The sequence below is a fragment of the Natator depressus genome, chromosome 1 (genome assembly GCF_965152275.1).
Source record: "Natator depressus isolate rNatDep1 chromosome 1, rNatDep2.hap1, whole genome shotgun sequence".
NCBI lineage: Eukaryota > Metazoa > Chordata > Testudines > Cheloniidae > Natator > Natator depressus.
The window spans coordinates 305,472,651-305,490,167 of record NC_134234.1 but is presented as its reverse complement, the minus strand read 5'-3'; the positions used below and the strand labels follow the sequence as shown (position 1 = coordinate 305,490,167).

At 41.6% G+C, this 17,517-nt stretch overlaps 1 protein-coding gene across 16 annotated transcripts in view; it reads left to right on the top strand.

The window, feature by feature from the left end:
- The window catches only part of CADPS2 (calcium dependent secretion activator 2), a 555,767-nt gene extending 541,252 nt beyond the window's left edge, over nucleotides 1-14,515 (top strand). For 6 of the 16 annotated variants that reach the window (XM_074942337.1, XM_074942331.1, XM_074942335.1 and 3 more), the window contains 2 exons: nucleotides 7,394-7,498; nucleotides 13,601-14,514. In XM_074942337.1, the coding sequence (XP_074798438.1) occupies nucleotides 7,394-7,498; nucleotides 13,601-13,771 (276 nt within the window). In that variant the 3' untranslated portion in view covers nucleotides 13,772-14,514. Of the gene's footprint in view, nucleotides 1-7,393; nucleotides 7,499-13,600 lie in introns of those variants that run through there. The other 10 variants (XM_074942338.1, XM_074942340.1, XM_074942336.1 and 7 more) reach the window with 3 other exon arrangements.
- The last annotated feature ends 3,002 nt before the right edge of the window (nucleotides 14,516-17,517 follow it).

Here is a 17,517-nt window from a genome sequence, read left to right as displayed (position 1 = left end):
TTAAAGACTGTTCCTGCAGTTGCTTAATACGATGAGGAGTCGCTACTCATGTTACTAAGCCCTATGTCTAGTAGAAAGGGTTTACCAGATTGGGCCATTAGAACCAAATGCTGATCCCACCTGCATCCACAGCATGGAGTCCACCAGAACTTCAGAGCTGCCTACACAGCTGTGGAACAAATAATAATCACATGCTGACTACCCCTACCCTCACATACACACACACACACTCTCACCTCAAGAACAGTTCTACAGAGGGATCTGTTGTTGCCTGTCCCTCATGCTCTCTGCTGAGGAGCAGAGTCTCTACCACACCTAGAGGCTAAGGGATCACCTCAGGGAGGCACTCTGCATATGTAGTATCTCCCTAATTCCATAAGAGTTAGCTAGTGGAATTCCCCAGCCCTCCTAGCTGTCAGGTAGTAACCAAGAAGAGTGAATGGGTCTTGTAGTCCAAGATGGGAATCTTCAGGCGGATATCTCTGAAAAAGAGCTGTCCCCCTAGAATGAAAGTGGACAAAGCTCCCTCAGCCACACACACCAATTACTTTTGGAGGGAACAGATTCCTCACACAATGCACAGTCAACCTGTGGAACTCTTTGCCAGAAGATGTTGTGAAGGCCAAGACTCTAACAGGGTTCAAAAGAGAGATAGATAAATTCATGGAGGATAGGTCCATCAATGGCTATTAGCCAGGATGGGCAGGGATGGTGTCGCTAGCTTGTGTTTGCCAGAAACTGGGAACAGGCAACGGGATGGATCACTTGATGATTATCTGTTCTGTTCATTCCCTCTGAAGCACCTGGCATTGGCCACTGTTGAAAGACAGGATACAGGGCTAGATGGACTTTGGTCTGATCCAGTGTGGCTGTTCTTATGTTCTTATTCCCTCCCCATCAGCTCCTCTCTCCCTTGGGCCAGCAAGTTGGAGATCTGGGCCTAGTCCCTCTTCCCCAGGGCAGTTCCATTGGGTTACTGTTGCAGTAATCAGGAAGGTGAGAGGGGCAGGATCTGCAGAAGCCGCTTAGAGAAGATGAAGCTTATGTGTGTGAACGGTCCAGTTCCCGCAGTCTGTTCCAAGGTCTCCTGGAGACCATTAACCTTCCTTCTTCACCAGGACCACCTGTTTCCAAGATAAGTTAGGCTGCTGAGGAGAGACCATACATTGAATCATAGAAATATAGGGCTGGAAGGGATCTCAAGAGGTTGTCCAGTCCATCCCCTTGGTCTGAGGCAGGACCAAGAATACCTAGATCATCCCTGATAGGTGTTTGTCTAACCTGTTCTTAGAAACCTCCAGTGGTGAGGATTCCACAGCCTCCAGAGGTAACCTGTTACAGTGCTTAACTTCATAATCCAACACAGCTGCAACATAAAGTTGGGACATGGCTTGGTCCGTGAAACACAAACCTGCAATCCTCCCTTAGGAATTACTCTCACTGAAGCCAATAGTTTTGTCTGAGGAAGGGCTGTGGGATCAAGCCCAGACTTGGATAACTTCATATTTATCCTGCTTCAATATTTGTGCAATGAAGTGGAGAGCTGAGTATCATATAGATGTGCTTTGGCATTAGAGAAAATATGTTTTAGTTAAATGATTTTGTGGCACCCTGACTGAAGACCTCAGAAATATAAATTAAATTATCTGTAGATATAATGTAGCTTTACAAGTTAAGGAAAGCTATTGACACTCAAAATGCAACATAAACAATAGCAGATTGTTACCAGTTAACAGGCCACTTCACTGTTTAAGGGTTCTGTTCCTCGTCACCCATTCCCAGCTTTTGGCAAACAGAGCTTGTGACGTCAGATTTTGAAAAAATTAAAAGACCAAGATATATAAAAGTAGGCATCCCAATCTGTTTGCAGTCACCAAGATAATTGGCCTGATTTTTCAGAGGTGCCGAGCATCTACAACATTCATTGAAAACAATGGGAGTTGAGTGTTCAATAACTCTGGAAATCCAGCCACTTATCTAGATGTATGCATACGGAGTTAAGTGTGTAACTTCACTACCCAAATAAGAAAACATTTGCCATAATTCCTAAGCCCAAAAAGTGTCCTTAAAGATACAATAATAATAATAATTAATACTTAGGTCTTGTATAGCAGTTTCATCAGTAGATCTCCAAGACCTCTACAAAGTAAGTCAATATCATTATCCCTATTTTATAGCTGGGAAAATATAGAATGATTGAAACATTAGGTAACTAAACAGATCTTTCTGTCTATTGAAAATGTCCATATTATTTAATGTCCCTATTTATTTTTTTATAATTTGCATTTTTTAAACCTAACTTCATTATTCTTTTGATGATTTAACTTTTTTTCTGAAGTGTTAAAGCACTTAGCATACCATTAGTGCTATGCATCTAAATAATAATATATGTTGATACAGGTGCTATAGTATTCTAAACACACTAATATTTATTTTACACTGGCAGTTTAGCTTTCACTGTCTTGACATACAGTCTTTCCAGTGGAAAGTATAATCTCTGCTATTGTTCCTATTGAGACAAGTGTAGCTGGAGGAGGTAAAAACCTATCATTGTTTGTACAGCACCAATTCCTAATCAATAAGAAGCTAAACACATCAGTAGAAAAAATATTACAGCTTTGTTTCCACGAAATGTTACAATTTTTTTTTCTCTCATCTTCATCAAAAGCAGCATTCTTGACAGTGCCCATTTGCCAGGAATAGCCAAGATATAGAAACCCTATGGGGCCTTGTGATTCAGATTTAGGAATATCAGACCTAGAAGGTCTAAGGCATTGTGTATTAGTATGTATTGAGTCCTCATTCCAGGTGGCAAACAGCTGCACCTTTTTATAAAACTTCAAAAATATATCTGAAGTGCTTGCTTTCAGAAGATAAGTGTTATATTTAATTGAATAATTCTCAAAACATTATAGATTAGGCAAGAAAAAGGATTGTGAATATTTCATATATTTGTTTTGTATTTCCAATAGTCAACAGAATAATGAAATTCCTTAACTACTTCTCTTTAACTTGCATGAAGAAAGCACGGTATGTTGCTAAATCTCTTTTCACCAGCACTGCCGAGAAACAACTTTAATCCTTGTTAGAAAATTGCAGAGTCTGGGGCTGACAAAGAGCTCATGATTGTTCTATTGTGAGTGCTCCTGGGCCCTGAGAGTGGAGCCCTTTACAGCTGCATGGATCCAGCCTGGCTCAGCTGTACTATTTAGGAGAGGAGGTTTGTCAATTTCTATTGACAATGGAGAGAGTTTTTCAGTGCCTGTAGCAGTGCTGAACACAGTTGGGGATCAATGCCAGCCATTCAAGCTGCACCCTCTTTCATTGCTTTGGTTTGTTAATTCAAGACTAAAGGTCCACTGAGGGGGTTTAGGGTGTTTAAGAAAGCTGATGAACTGTTTAAGAAAGCTGATGAACTGAGAGCGTTTATAGCCCTGGTGTGGCAATTTCCATAGTCAGTGGCATCTATTGGCACTGAGGGAGTTGTGTCCTTGTTGACCCTCTTGTTATTAAAAATGCACAAGTACTGCGCTTCTCAATATTTCAACACTCTTTCATTGTCAGTACCACCTTCTGAGCCCTTCAGCTTGTTGCTTGCTCTAAAGATCTTCTTAGATTGGGTTTGAAAACTTCACCTTAAACACTAGATTAGACTGATGTTCTGTTTTCCGTGCTCCTGTTGATTTGTTGAACCTTCCCAGGGCTGGAAAGCAAGTAGCAGCTTGATGGGGAGACAGGCTGCTAATATGATTTACCAGCCTACAGTCATGCACAATAAGTGTGAATAAATACAGGGGTCTCACAAAGTCAACCCTAGCCTTTCCTTTTCTCTTATTTTTACTTTAAAAGAGATATCTCTGGAAAATTGAAGTGAGTAATGCATGCCGTTACAGGAGCTGGATGAACCATGAATAAGAAAAAACTAACATATTTTTTCTTAAAGTGGTTGGCTGTTGTCATGCACTGATGTGAAAAAATATATAATATTCCCTTACTGCTTTATGTCTCCACAGACCACAGCAAAGAATAAGCCACTAATACTGTATCATTGACGTCTGCAAGTGTCTTACTGCCCTTCCAGTGTCATTGTTAGAAGGGGGAAAGTGCATTTTTACCAGTTAAAAAGGAACTGTTTTTATTTAAAAATGTTGAAAGCTAAAATCCATTATCTGACTGCTAACGGTTGCAAGTGAGTTTGCAACAGATCTTCCAAATGACACGTTTGGTGCATACTCTGCCAGTAAACTATACTGATGATGGTCAAAATGCATGGCCTGCTTTCCAACCCCCTCTGAGTTTGTAGCACTCTGCTTTTTTTTAACACCATTTAAAAAAACAGAAAAAGGGAAACATTCATCTTAGATAGTCTAGAAGAAATTCCTTAAATGCCCAAAGTCTGTGGAGTAGAGGCCAGAAAGTAACAGGAATTCTGTCTACCAAGGCGACGCGGGAGGGGAGAGACCCTGAAAATATGCTGTGATTCTTGTAAAAATTCTATAACAATTCTGGCTTCAAAATTTAAATGTCATTTTCCATATGGTGTTTTTTAAATGTTTTCTGCATGTGTTTTGATATATAATATCAGATAATACTGCTTAATGGTAATTTCACTGAACTATTTTCCTGTATATGGTTAGCTTGTTAAAACTAGGCTAACAATTTTTCAGTGATCTTGATTTTAACATTTTACCATTTTTGTGTTAATAATTATAAAAATGCTTTTTTGCCCTGGTGTATTGATAATCCTATTTATACAATGGAGGGACAAAGTTAATTTTTATTTGCCTCTCAAATATTGCCTGAGCAGCATTTATTCTTTAATTTCCAGATTTAGCTGGACTAATGTGAAGCAGTGATTTTAGTTTCTTGGCTGTGTTTTCAATGTGTCTGTCTTATTGGGGTGATGTAATGAATTTGAATTCCATGGCAGTTTTCATTTACGTATCTGGATTTTTTTGAAAATACACTCATTTTGAGAGAATGAGACAGGTTCTGTTCTTAATTTTCCTTCTACAACTCCATTAATTTCAATAGTGTTACACAAGGATAACCAGTCACAGAACTTATCACAGTGTCTGCAGCTTGCTCGTTCATTCCTTACCAATTATCTCAACACAACCCCCTTAGCAGAAGTAAATTGTAGCCCATGTTATACAGGTTTTTCTCATGGAATAATATTCATTTCCTGAAAGTTCATTGATAGAATCATGTTCTGTATCTCTCCCCTATGCAAGATTAAGATGTGTAGCTCCTAACCAACAAGAGGATAGATTAGGTCCATCTTGTTGCAAAGAACAGTAGAGGGTTCAGAGAGAATGCATGTCTATATGAGACATGCATTCTCATATGAGTTTATCATGTCATCAGAGTCCAGCAAGTGAATGTCTATATGAGATTTCAAGTTTATCATGTCATCAGAGTCCAGCAAGTGAATTCACATATATGCTATTTGTTATAGTACATGACAATCATCCTGTGTCAGCCTTTACTTGAATAAGACCCCATTATCCATTATTTTAAAAAAAGTGAAGAAATTATAATGAAAACCCTAAAATAAGCCTGTGACTAATAAAAGAAAAGAAACTCTATTAAGGAATGTCTTTCAGTGATCCGGAGCAATGTTCCATGGATACCAAATCAACCCTACATAATATTAAACAAATCAAGTTATTTCATTTTATGAGATTTGTATGGCCGCATGCATTTTATTCAGTGTGTTTGTTCAGTTCAATATAATAATAAATTAATAGGAATACGTTTGATAAAAAGTAAAATTAATTTATTTCCTGTGATATGTAATTAAAATACCTTTTATCAATATTAAACAAAATTGTTAAAGCAACCTTAATAAATACATATGAAAATCTTACTTTTAATCATTACAAACATTTCTTAAAGCTGATTGCTAATCACTTCTGAGTCTAGATTTATTTTGTTTACTATAAAGAAAAAGAATTTAAATATGTATCCAATATATGCATAAAAAGCTTGTTACAGAAGGCTGGCATTATTGGTACAAAGAGTGCTACTTTTATCATTAGTTAGATAATATCCAGAAACCACATTGCGTTAGATCTTTCAATATATTTTTAATTGGGCTTACAATATCCAGAGAGTGCTAAAGCTGCGTACAGTAGCCATCCTTTGAACTTTGTTAATATATGCACCTTGTATCATATGCTGCATTTTAAAACATAAAGACGCAATGTTTCTCTCTTTACATATCTGTGTATGTTGTAAGGGGACAGGAAATTACAACAGGAAAGGATTTAAGCCTCCTCCCTGTGGGAGAGAGACTATAAATAAGGATGAGACATGAACTCTCTCAAAGTGTAATCTCTTATTCCTAAAATGAAACAAGCCCCTTCCTTTTTTATACTTTGACTGAATGACATCTGGTTAGTAATTTACATGAGAGAGAATAAAACTACTACAGCGTCTTGTAAAAACTCTGTTAACTTTAGTTAATTTTAATGCAACTTGGTGCTCTATCTTGGACTCTAGTATATTTGAGCTGGACATTATTTTTATAATAAAATGAGCACCAACTACAGTAAGATTATTTTTGCAATATCCATTCATAAAGCTTTGAGTGAAAATGTTTACAGACATGCCTACCATGCAAAAGGAAAAAAAGATATTTTGTAATATAGTTGGTAACAAATGGAAGGCAAAATCCTGAAAATCTTACTTCTTTTATTGTCTGTTTCTGGTTTTACTGAAGTAAAACTCCCATTGACTTTGGGGTGATTTCCCGAAGTCAGGAGTGAGTAAAAACAGAATAAGGACTTCAGGATTTTTGGCTCATCGTTGATGCCCTTATCCTGTATTAGATGTTGTTTTCTTGTTTGGTATGGAAACCCTGAAGCAAGGCAAAATCTTTCTTTAAAGCTAATCTTACTGCATTTTCCCCTACTGTTTCAGCAGTCAGTTCGTTCATATGTGTGTTTAATACCCATTCTTACTGACAGATAGCACAGTGCAAAACACTATTTCACATTAATTTGTTACAACTCAAAGACAGCGTAGAGAGTGCTAATTAATGTAAAACAGTCCAGGAATAGGTGTAGTTTTACTTCTATATATTTTTTGTGAGGGGGAGGCAGCTCCAGTCAGATCAATAGGGCTGTGCTTGGGAGGGCAAATTCGGCCCCTGCCTGAGGTTTGCAGTTGGGGGCGGGGGCGGGGGGCAATGCCCTTCTTCCCATCCCTAAATTACACCCATTAGTCTAGGTCAAGTTAGTTGATTTCCTAGCACCACACGCAATTCTCTTAACAGAAAATTATATCACTGATGACTTCGAGGGCTGATCTATGGTCATTACCTCTCATTACTAAATATGGTAAATGAATACTTCAGCGTTGTTTTGTCTTTTCTCACCCTTCTTTCTAGCAATGGTACAGCAGTTCCATGAAAGTCATATGTATGTGGCTGGCCGATAGATTAGATCTTCAGCTTCACGTCTACCAGCTGAAGACTCTCATCAAGATAGTCAAGGTAAACAAAAATATATTTGAATTAGGGCATTAGGGAGAAAAGTGAGGGATAGTTAATAGAAAATAAACTACTATAGATAAACATGGGTCACTGTGCAAATCCAGACATGTATAGTGAAGCAAGTTGCTGCTTTTTATCAGGGTTTCATCCCCCTTTGGTTACCTGTGAGTATGGGGACGGGGGAAGTATGTTTTAAAATGCTTATCTTGATTTGCAGGAAGAAAGACAGGCAATGAATGTGATTTAATTAGGCCACTTTATTCACTTAACTATCTCGGAAAAGTTGGTAATAAATCGTACAGTGCAGGTCATCTTTCTTTCCTTAACCATTTCCACCTATTTGGAAGCACTGCCCACAGGCTTCCCCCATCTGAACCTGATCTCAGCCCATTCTCACCACCGTCCCCTCAACTGAGGGAGTTGAACGGGGCTGGAAAAAAGATGGGGCTGTCTCCCTGCTGAACCAGACATTAGGAGCTCCAACCCTACTTTTACCAACTTCCTTAGGGGATGCCTCCCCCTAAACCAGTGGTGGGCAACTTGTGGTTCGCGGGCCACACACAGCCCATCAGGGTAATCCACTGGCGGGCTGCTAGACAGTTTGTTTACATTTGCATGGCTGCCCGCAGCTTCCAGTGGCTGCGGTTCACCATTTCCAGCCAATGGGAGCTGCAGGAAGCAGCGCAGTCCGCAGGGACATGCTGATTACCCTGATGGGCCACAGGTTGCCCACCACTGCCCTAAACCCACTTCCAGCTCCTGTTTATCTGGGAACCATATCCCCTCTGTAATAAGTACCTGCACTGGACACCTGCCACACCTACTACCTACCAAATTGTGATATCTAGACCTACCCTCATTACCTGCCTCACCAGGTCCCTGACCTGCTACAGGGAAGGTGGAAAAAACTCATTCGACTTCAGCCTATCTGACAGTGAGTGGAAAATTCCTTGCCAGCCCCAAATGAAAAAAGGCAACTAGTGCAAGCCCACAGAAGATCATAAAATCTGCTTCTATTCTGATCCCCTGGGTGAGAGGGTAGATGCTACTGATCAGTGATTGAGAGAGAGAGAGCCTTCTGGAATGCAGCAGGGGCATGAATACCCTCCCCTTCCCCTGGTGCACATGATGAGTCAGTGACCCTCCCTGGCCCGGCCTCTTCCTGTTTCCCCCTTGGCTCCACTCAGATGAGTCTGTCCTCCTTCTCCTCTCCCTCATAACCCAGATGCAGTACGGATGCTTAAAAGAGCTCTGTCCTCTTTTTCCTTCTGCCTAGACAAAGAGTTATTGCATTCAGTTGCAGTGAACACCTTTCCCTGAATGAGTAGTTACTGTCCATTGTAACCTCACTACAGAGGAATCAACCGATCAGTTACAGTGAATAAATATGTTGACTGCATTATGTCTACCATCTCAATTACAAATCCTTACCTGGAACAGACTGGAGCAATTTGCATAGGGACTGCTGAAAGCTGCTATTTTTATCTTGACAATTACAATAGTACACTTACCCCGTTTTTTCCCTGCCCTCAAGAAAGTGGATGGTAACTATTTTTTAATTATTTTTTCTATTTCATTATCTATTGTGATGTATTAGGTTCAGTGTGGAGAACACTGTACACATATTGGATAGAATTTCCTAACTTTTCTTAGGCCAGATAGAGCACCAGTAGAATTAGGAACAAAGGAATTGCCATATTGAATGAGACCAGTGGTCTTTTCAGTCCAGTGTCCTATCACTGACTGTGGCTAGTGCCAAATGCTTCGGAGGAAAGTGCAAAAATCCTACATTACACAATTATTGGATAACCCGCCCTCTTGGAAAGTTTCTTTCTAACCCCCATCAGTGAGAAACTGGCTTATACCTCGAGTCAGAGGAATTTGTGTCCCTTTCCAAACTTTTAAAATCCTTACTATTGTAGTTCTGAATGTTCTTGTTATCCATAGGTCCAATAAGAAGTTGTTGGTCTCAATGATAACCTTTTCCCCAAATTATCGTGTTGTACAGTTAAAGTCATGGCTGTAACATCAGGGCAAATTCTTCTCTTGGACACTAGAGTTACATTTGGAATTTTCATTGTAAACTGGAAAAATGATCAAATATGGCCCACCGGGCCATCCAAGTTCAGTTTTGCCATCTTAGAGCCAGGTCCTGCACTATTGGTTTCAATGGAACCAATTTCCTTTCAGGCCACTGGCTGGTGACAGCATAGTCAAGACACACTGTAAGTGGTGACTCCAGTGAGAGCCCCCTCGTGGAATTCAACATTTTTCTCGAGGAAGGACAACAGTGGAAACATCACCTGCTCTCCTCCAGGGCTAAAGTGCTGATGGAATACAAGAAGTGCACACAGTGAGAGTTAAAGGCAAAATTATACAAGTGAGGAGCTTCTGGACAACTTGACCCCAGGTCCAGAGAGTCCAAAAGATTTACCTAATCGGACACTTAAGGAGTGACTGGTGCACTGTGAGTCAATAGATGCCAGTACTGTTGTCTACATTAAAACTACAGAGTGACACAGTGGTTACCCTTGCTTAGAGGAAGTGCAGTGAACACCTGTGCAAAACTGGTAGCAACTTTGCGGCTAGACATGTGGAGTGTTATGGGCATGTGAGAGAGGGTTCCAAAGTTGGTTTAAATGTCTATGGCCTCTCGTGTAGAAGAGGTCCTAAAATCCCATCTGGGTCACTTTACATCTATCTGTATATACAAATTCTGGAGAAAGAGCTATGTAAGTTGTTCGAAGGCTCTGAACTACCATCATAAGAATGAGAGTTTAATCTTACACGCTTCGGAAAAGATGCCAAGAGGAAACCTTGTTGTATTTTATAAGTACCTAAAAAAGGATCACAAAGTCTTTAAAAAGATTGGTATGAGCTAAACAGCCACAGAACACATGGACACGCCTGGAAATTTAAAAGGAAAGAAACTGAATTTAAGTAAATGAAAAGGCTTTTGTCTTGGAAGGTCATCAAAGCTTGGAATTCAAGAAAAAAGGCTGCTACTTGGACACTAGTGATACCTTAGACTATAAATGAGATTAAGTGACAATTACTTGGTAGTACATCATTACTTGTATTGTTTTATTTATACAGTACCATCAGTTTGCACAGAGCTGTACGCTAAGTGAGGTATGCCAGATCTCTGCGTCCATGTGCTAAATTCATGGCAAGCACAACAGAGCACCTGAATGTGCACACAGAGGGGAAAAATGTACTCTGAAGGATAAGAAATATTCTTTCCCCAGCTGGCCAGCAGAGGCTACCCTAGGAGAAATACTAATAAAATACTAAAACTCCCAAATTAGCAAGAGATGCTTTAGATGTGTAACTGCTTTTAGCAATAACAGCAGTTGCACCACCGAAGGCCGCTACACTGAACTGAAAATATATCAATGGGCCTGATGCTGAAGTCTATGAGGCAAAAGTTCTGCTGAAATCAATGGGAGGTTTGTCTGGATAATGGTTGCAAAATCAATCTTTAAAAGTCATGTAAAAGGAGCATTCTGAAAAAGTGTGAAAATCCTACTGTATATACAGTAGTGAAATATAGTGAGTGACTGTATCCAGAGTCTACAGCGTTTTCTATTTGTTCTCCCATAATTGTTTCCTCGTTTAAAGGAAAAGTGCACCCACGTTGCTCAAATCCACAGTATAAAAATCCACAAGGTAACCCACAAACTCTAAAATGTGGGGACTTGGGGCATAGGTTAAAGTTTTTAATTAAAATGGATATTTCTGAGCTTTGTACTTGCACAAGCAATATCAGGCATTGAGGGTGTCATGAAAGAAGGCTATAGTGGATGTGGGACATAAATCAAGTGATTGGAAAGGAAGCATAGAGTGCATGAAGTAGGAAGGGTCATAAGCAGAGATGAAAGAGATATGAGCAGTGATGAAGTTCTGGAGAGATTTGAAAGTGATGAGTAGAACTTTGATCTCAGTGTGGTTCAGAACACAGCTTAAAGTGGCACTGACTTAAAGGATTTCCTTCAGGGAGCACACTATACCTATGTTCTGTTGAGTGCAGTGGCTACCAGTTCATTTCCAGATGCAATTCAGGGTAAGAGAGAGAGGGTGCAGCAGTTGAAATCAGCTGAGATAATCAAACTGATATGTTCATTTTGGGGCTGAGAACAGAGCCATCTCAGTAGAAGGTCTTCAACTCTGGAACCTATTCCCTCTTTGATCCAACAGAGAAATAACTGTGATGTTCAGGGCAGGCTGCAGACCTCATCAGTTAACCCAGGAATAGTCTAAGGGAGTTGGTTAAGGACGGGTTCCCTGGAAAGACAGGCTCCTTATTGGGATTGCTTTGGTTACCCTGAGTTATAGTTACTTTATTGTTGGTTTTATTGCACTGAAATGTCAATTTCATCTACAATTGCAATTGTAGATGAAATGTCAATTGCATCTACAAAAGATTATTCAATAGGCATATAATATGAATGCAAAAATATTAAATCTGGATTGAGAATCAGTAGGAGTGATTTAGTCAGAGCATTGGAAGAATGAAAAACTTGATAGCTGTGTTTTGGATGGACTGGGGGCAGAATCAATGAGACAGGGAAAAGTCAGCAAAGTGGATCCATATAGGAAATTAACAGGCAGTGGTTAAAGTAGACAGAGTAGTAGGGAATTGTGGGGCTTTAGTCCTTTCCTGGTCCTCTTCTCCTATAGCTTTTTCCATGCACATTGTAAGCCCAAACCAGTGCTACCAGAAAACATGGCAGAGTATGAGTGTGTTGGATTTTCACTACTGCAGTGCTGCCTGCCTGCTTTTAGACATCATCAGTGAATAATGTCTTCTTGCCCAACACAGAAAGTCAAATGAAACAGTAGCCTCTGCTGTGTCATGGCAAATCAATGCATCAGGGAAACAAAACCTTGAGAAGTGAACAAAGGGAAGGTTATGTAGATGATTTGCAATTTAAGTGAGCATTTACTCTGGCTTTTTTTTTTAAAGCAGTGACCACAGAAACTGTTATGTCACAGAATGCAGAACACATCTTAAAACTTGTTTTTGAAAGTATTTTCATAAACACCTGGTTTATAATGCAGAGATAACTGCAAAAGAAATTATATCATGAGGAAAGAGTCCAGGTGTTGAGATTTTCTGCTGGATGGTAAACAGTAGCTGTAACCAAATTCATAATTGAATATACAGCTGTAGACTTCTCAGCTTCAAAATGCTGTACTCTTAAGACTGATTTCACAAAATTATGCCAAATTGTTTAGACATTCACAAAGCTCTTTGTCAGGTTATCTCTGAATGAATGAGGGGACTACAGAGTTACTGTGAAATATGCACTGAGTGAAGTCTGGAAGCTTAACACAAAACACACCATCTTAAAGGAATGTTTTTTTAAATTGGGGACAGTGGACCCTTTTCTGGTGTCCATAGAATGAAACAATTTAGCATTGTCTACGCTAATGCAGTTTTGCAAAAATTACCCAAAGTTAAAACAGGCTGTTAACACCTCTGTCCGCTTCCATGGTTGCTACCACTAGTGAAAGCTGGACCACTGCAAGAGATCAAAGTGTAAAGAAGGTCTTTAGGAACCAAGTATTTAGGGGATTATTGTATTGGGAGGGAACAGACCCATGAAAGGCGATCTTTCTTTCAAAGTGGTGCACAAGAGGAAAAAGTTGATAACTACCTTAAAGAAATAATTGCTAATATATCTTGGTAACATGAACTATTTAATGTTTCTAGTAGGTGGTTTATTATCACTTCACATCTCTCCTGACTTGCACAAGTTCTCAGACGATTATGACAATAAGTTGCTTATATGGACACACAGCATGGTTTTGGTGGTTGTGTTCTGTGGCCCAAATTTTCAAAAGTGATTAGTGATTTTGGGTGCCTTGTATTTTGGAGGGTTATCTTGAGATTTTTAAAAGGACCTAATTTTCAGAAAGTGCTGAGCTCTAACTCAAAAGTGAAAGCACCAGCACCACTTAAAAGGATAGGCCTGTATTTTTAAAAGGAGTGAAACTATTCTAATAATTGTATAATTGGGCACTTTATGCAGTGACTATGCATGGGCTTCTTGGGAAAATCCAATGGTGCATTTAGAATGTTCTCTCTTCTTGCTACAGAAAACTTACCGAGATTTCAGACTGCAGGGTGTGTTGGAAGGAACACTGAATAGTAAAACCTATGATACCATTCACAGCCGTCTTAAAGTAGAGGAGGCCACAGTCTCAGTCACTGATGGGGGAGGACTTCAGGGTATCACCATGAAAGACAGCGATGAAGAAGAAGGATGATAGTGAGATATTTCACCTAGAAGGTCAACACTAAATGTTTGTTTTGTAACTTGTCCTTGTATTTGCATTTATAGTTTTGCTTTACCCACTCGAGTACCAAAAATGTAATTCATTCCACTTTTTTAAATCTGAAAGCAGAATTATTGGGAGCAAAAGTGCCAAGAATTTTTTGAGGACAATGATTTTAGCATATTTCAATGTATAGCTTTGCTTAGAACTGTGAGAATGTTGGCATGGAGTTTGAGTTCCACTTGTGATTACGTTTCTTTACCTTTTGTTAGAGTTACCATTTGTTCCTGTAACTCCATCAAATAGTGATGTCCTGTGCAGAAAACAAGATGTGTGCCTCCATAATACACAATTATACAGGAAATCATTCTTGGACTAATTCAGTGCCCTTGTTAAAAAAACAGTGTATTTTCAGGATTACACTTTACATATTTTTTCTTGTTTTGTACTTAATTTTTCATTATTGTGTGATGTGTGTTAAAAACTTAAATCTTGGTTCACAGTGCTTTGAGTTTGGTGTATAAATAAGAAGACTCCAGGGACGACAAAATGCACATACGCTACTTACTTACTGTGTCTTCTATTTCCCTACATTCATCTTGCAAGTTTAAGGATATCTCATCAGGTTGGATGTCAGTAAGCTTGCCATCAGTGTTTCTATTTCTATGTGAAATTTTGCAGGCAATAAGAACACATTTTGTCATGACCGTGTCTGTATCTAAGTTTGTATAGAATTCTAAAATTAAAAGATGTTTCAGTATTTCAAATCATTCAAACTGTCACCTAGTTTTTTCTTGTAAAAACAGATAAGCTATTTCTCAATGCTTGTATTTGATAACCTGCTTTGTATGAGCCCAGGGTTGTGTTCTGTAAACAAACTCCTATATTCCCATGCCTTTGATGTGAGTTTGACAGAATCAGACAAGGTTGTCTCAAAATTTGCTGTTTCTATTAAAAAAAAAACCACAGTGTTTATTTTCAGAGAAGGTGTATGAATCTTCGTATGGATGGGATCCAGAGGAATTCTGAAAGAGCAATATCAGAAGGAGGAGTGGGAAGAAGTTACTGAAGTTCCCATTGACACTGAATGTCTGTGCTTAATTTAACAGAGCGAAGTGTTTTTTTCTCATAGAACAATTCAAACAGAGTGCAGCTTACATGAAGTTTCCTTGCGGTGACAGTTGTGGAATTTCAGAAGGGTTCTGGAAGGGCAAAGGGCCTGATGAATTGAAAAGTTTTAGAGCAGTTAAGAATGTCTTTAAGAATTGGTTTTTAAGTGTGAACAAGGGCAGGCAGGTTACACTTCTGCATAGCTCAGCTACTTAGAAAAGAAAATGACAATTACTCCCTGCTGCACTCCTGGCACCCAAACCGAAAAGGAGTTTGTTTCAATGAAATAGAGGGAAAGATCAAACATCATTTTCTGTTGAAAACCATCCATATCCTGCCTCTTCACAGGGGCGAGGAGCGGCAAAGTTTTCCAGGTCCTGTGCCTCCTGGTCTGCCTTCCCAGATTGTCCCTGCTCAATCGCCTTTAGTTGTCATGGCCCCGACCCCGTCAGCAAAGGGGATTTCATTCGCTGCTGCTGTAGCAAGGAAGTGCTCGGACGAAGTGCATTAGTGGTTCCCCCGGCCTCAGAGGATTAAAGCCTCCACCCTGCCTGTGGGGAGAGCCGCTGCTGGGCGCGCGCACTTTGCCAAAGGGAAGGAGGAGCTTTACTGGGCTTTGGGGGGAATTTTTCCACATTCTCCCCTGAAGCTGCTGCTGCTGCTGTTTGCATCCCGTTCCTTTCCCCCGGTGGAGCAGCGCCCTGCAGAGGGGGAGGGGAGGGAAGGGAGCGGGACAGGCAGGCGCCGGCTCCCGGGTGAGATGAGCGGGGCTGGAGAGCGCTGGCGCTCCCGCGGCTCACAGGCTGCTCGGAACCGCTCCCGAAGGGGATGGGGGTGGGATTGGCGGCCCAGGCCCGTGGCCAGTTCCTAACCGCAGTCCCACCCCGCGCTGGGGGGACGGGCCAAACCCTGCGGAGCCCCCCCCCCCCGTCCCCCAGCCCAAAAAACCTTCTGAAACAGAGCGGCCCTCGCAGCAGTCGCCCCGGGGGACACTTCGCTCCGCCAGGCGCGCAAGCGTCCGCCAAGCAAATATACCACGCGCGGCTGCGTGGGGTTTCGGACACCCTTTGCTATTTTGACCTGAAGCGCTACATCGGTGGCGTTTTTACAAACGTCCCTTTTGCAGCAACCAGTCAAGCTCTATTTTATAATAGGCTACTTCCACGTACGTAGTAGTCTCCCAGATCGTCTTTCGATCTCCTCTCCCTCCTCCCGGTCACCATCCGGCCCAAAAAGCTCGGGCGCCCTGTGACATTCACGGTGCAGACATCTCCTTTGCCGCGTGGCTGTGCTCGCCGAAACGGGTGAAGGCAGAGCTCGCTGCAGCGCTCGCCCTAAGGACCCCTGGCTTCTCGGCAACCGCGACACGATCTCACAGCGAAGGCCGGGCTCCCTTCCCGTGCCCGGGGACGAGGGGCGCACAGCGGGCTGTGCTTACGTGTCAGGAGAGAGCTGGGAAACGTCTCATTCTCAAACGAGACAGTAACTGCCCTGGCAATGTTTGCAACCGTTTAATCTCCCCAAAACTCTCAACTTTTCCCGGGAATAACGGGCCAAATCCAGACGCGGCCGGCTGAATCGGTCAGAGACAAGAGTAAATTGGCCTCCCTCGTGGGTGGAGGAGGAGGAGGAGGAGAGACTATTGTGGGGAAATCTGTAGCGCCACAAGGTGTTTTTTGGATCCCTTGGACAAACGACGAGTGCTGTGCGTGCGCTTGAATACGCTGGGGCCAAACTCTCTGGGAGCTGCGAGTGAGCGGCTTTCGCTGGTCTTCTGCCCCCGTGGCTGCAAATTGCCTTCCCGGGCTCGACAATGGCACGTTTAGTGAATCCCTTGGCTCGCGAGGAGAGCTCCGGACCCGCCCTGGGGGTTTGCCGAGCTGCTTGTATAGTGATGGGCCTGCATCGCACCTTGCAGCCCAGCAGAGGCGAGTTGCAAGGCCAGGGCAGCGGGAGAGTTCAGGGAAATCCCCCGCGTTTTTTTGGCTATTGTGGCTGCGCTGCTATTAATGAGCAGGACAGAGTGGCAAGTGCGGGTCTGCGGATTTTCTTTTTTTAACGGTGCCCGGTGGGGCTATTTCGTCGTGCACCAGACTCAACAAAACAGTATACAAAGAGGGTCGACCCTCTTCAAACCTACTCAGAAGAGGAAAGGTTGTTCCACTGGGAGCCATTCAAAGCAGCGTAGCCAGAATATGCATGTGGTTTGAGGAGAGCCTAATATCCGTTTAATAACGGTTTAATATCCGTGTAAACCTAACCATCCAGCCCCCTATCTTGTACACAACAGGCAGAGCAGTCCCATTTCTCCGGTCTGAACGAGAGATTCCCAGTACATAAGGAAGGAAACTGCAATCCCAAACGTGTGCGGGGCTTCTAGACCCATTTCAGAGTAACAGCCGTGTCAGTCTGTATTCACAAAAAGAAAAGGAGGACTTGTGGCACCAGCAGGAGAGTGGGTTTATGTGTGTGGGGGCGGGGGGGGGGAAGAAAACCTGGATTTGTGCTGGAAATGGCCCACCTTGATTATCATACACATTGTAAGGAGAGTGATCACTTTAGATAAGCTATTACCAGCGGGAGAGTGGGGTGGGGGGAGAGAAAACCCTTTGTAGTGATAAACACCC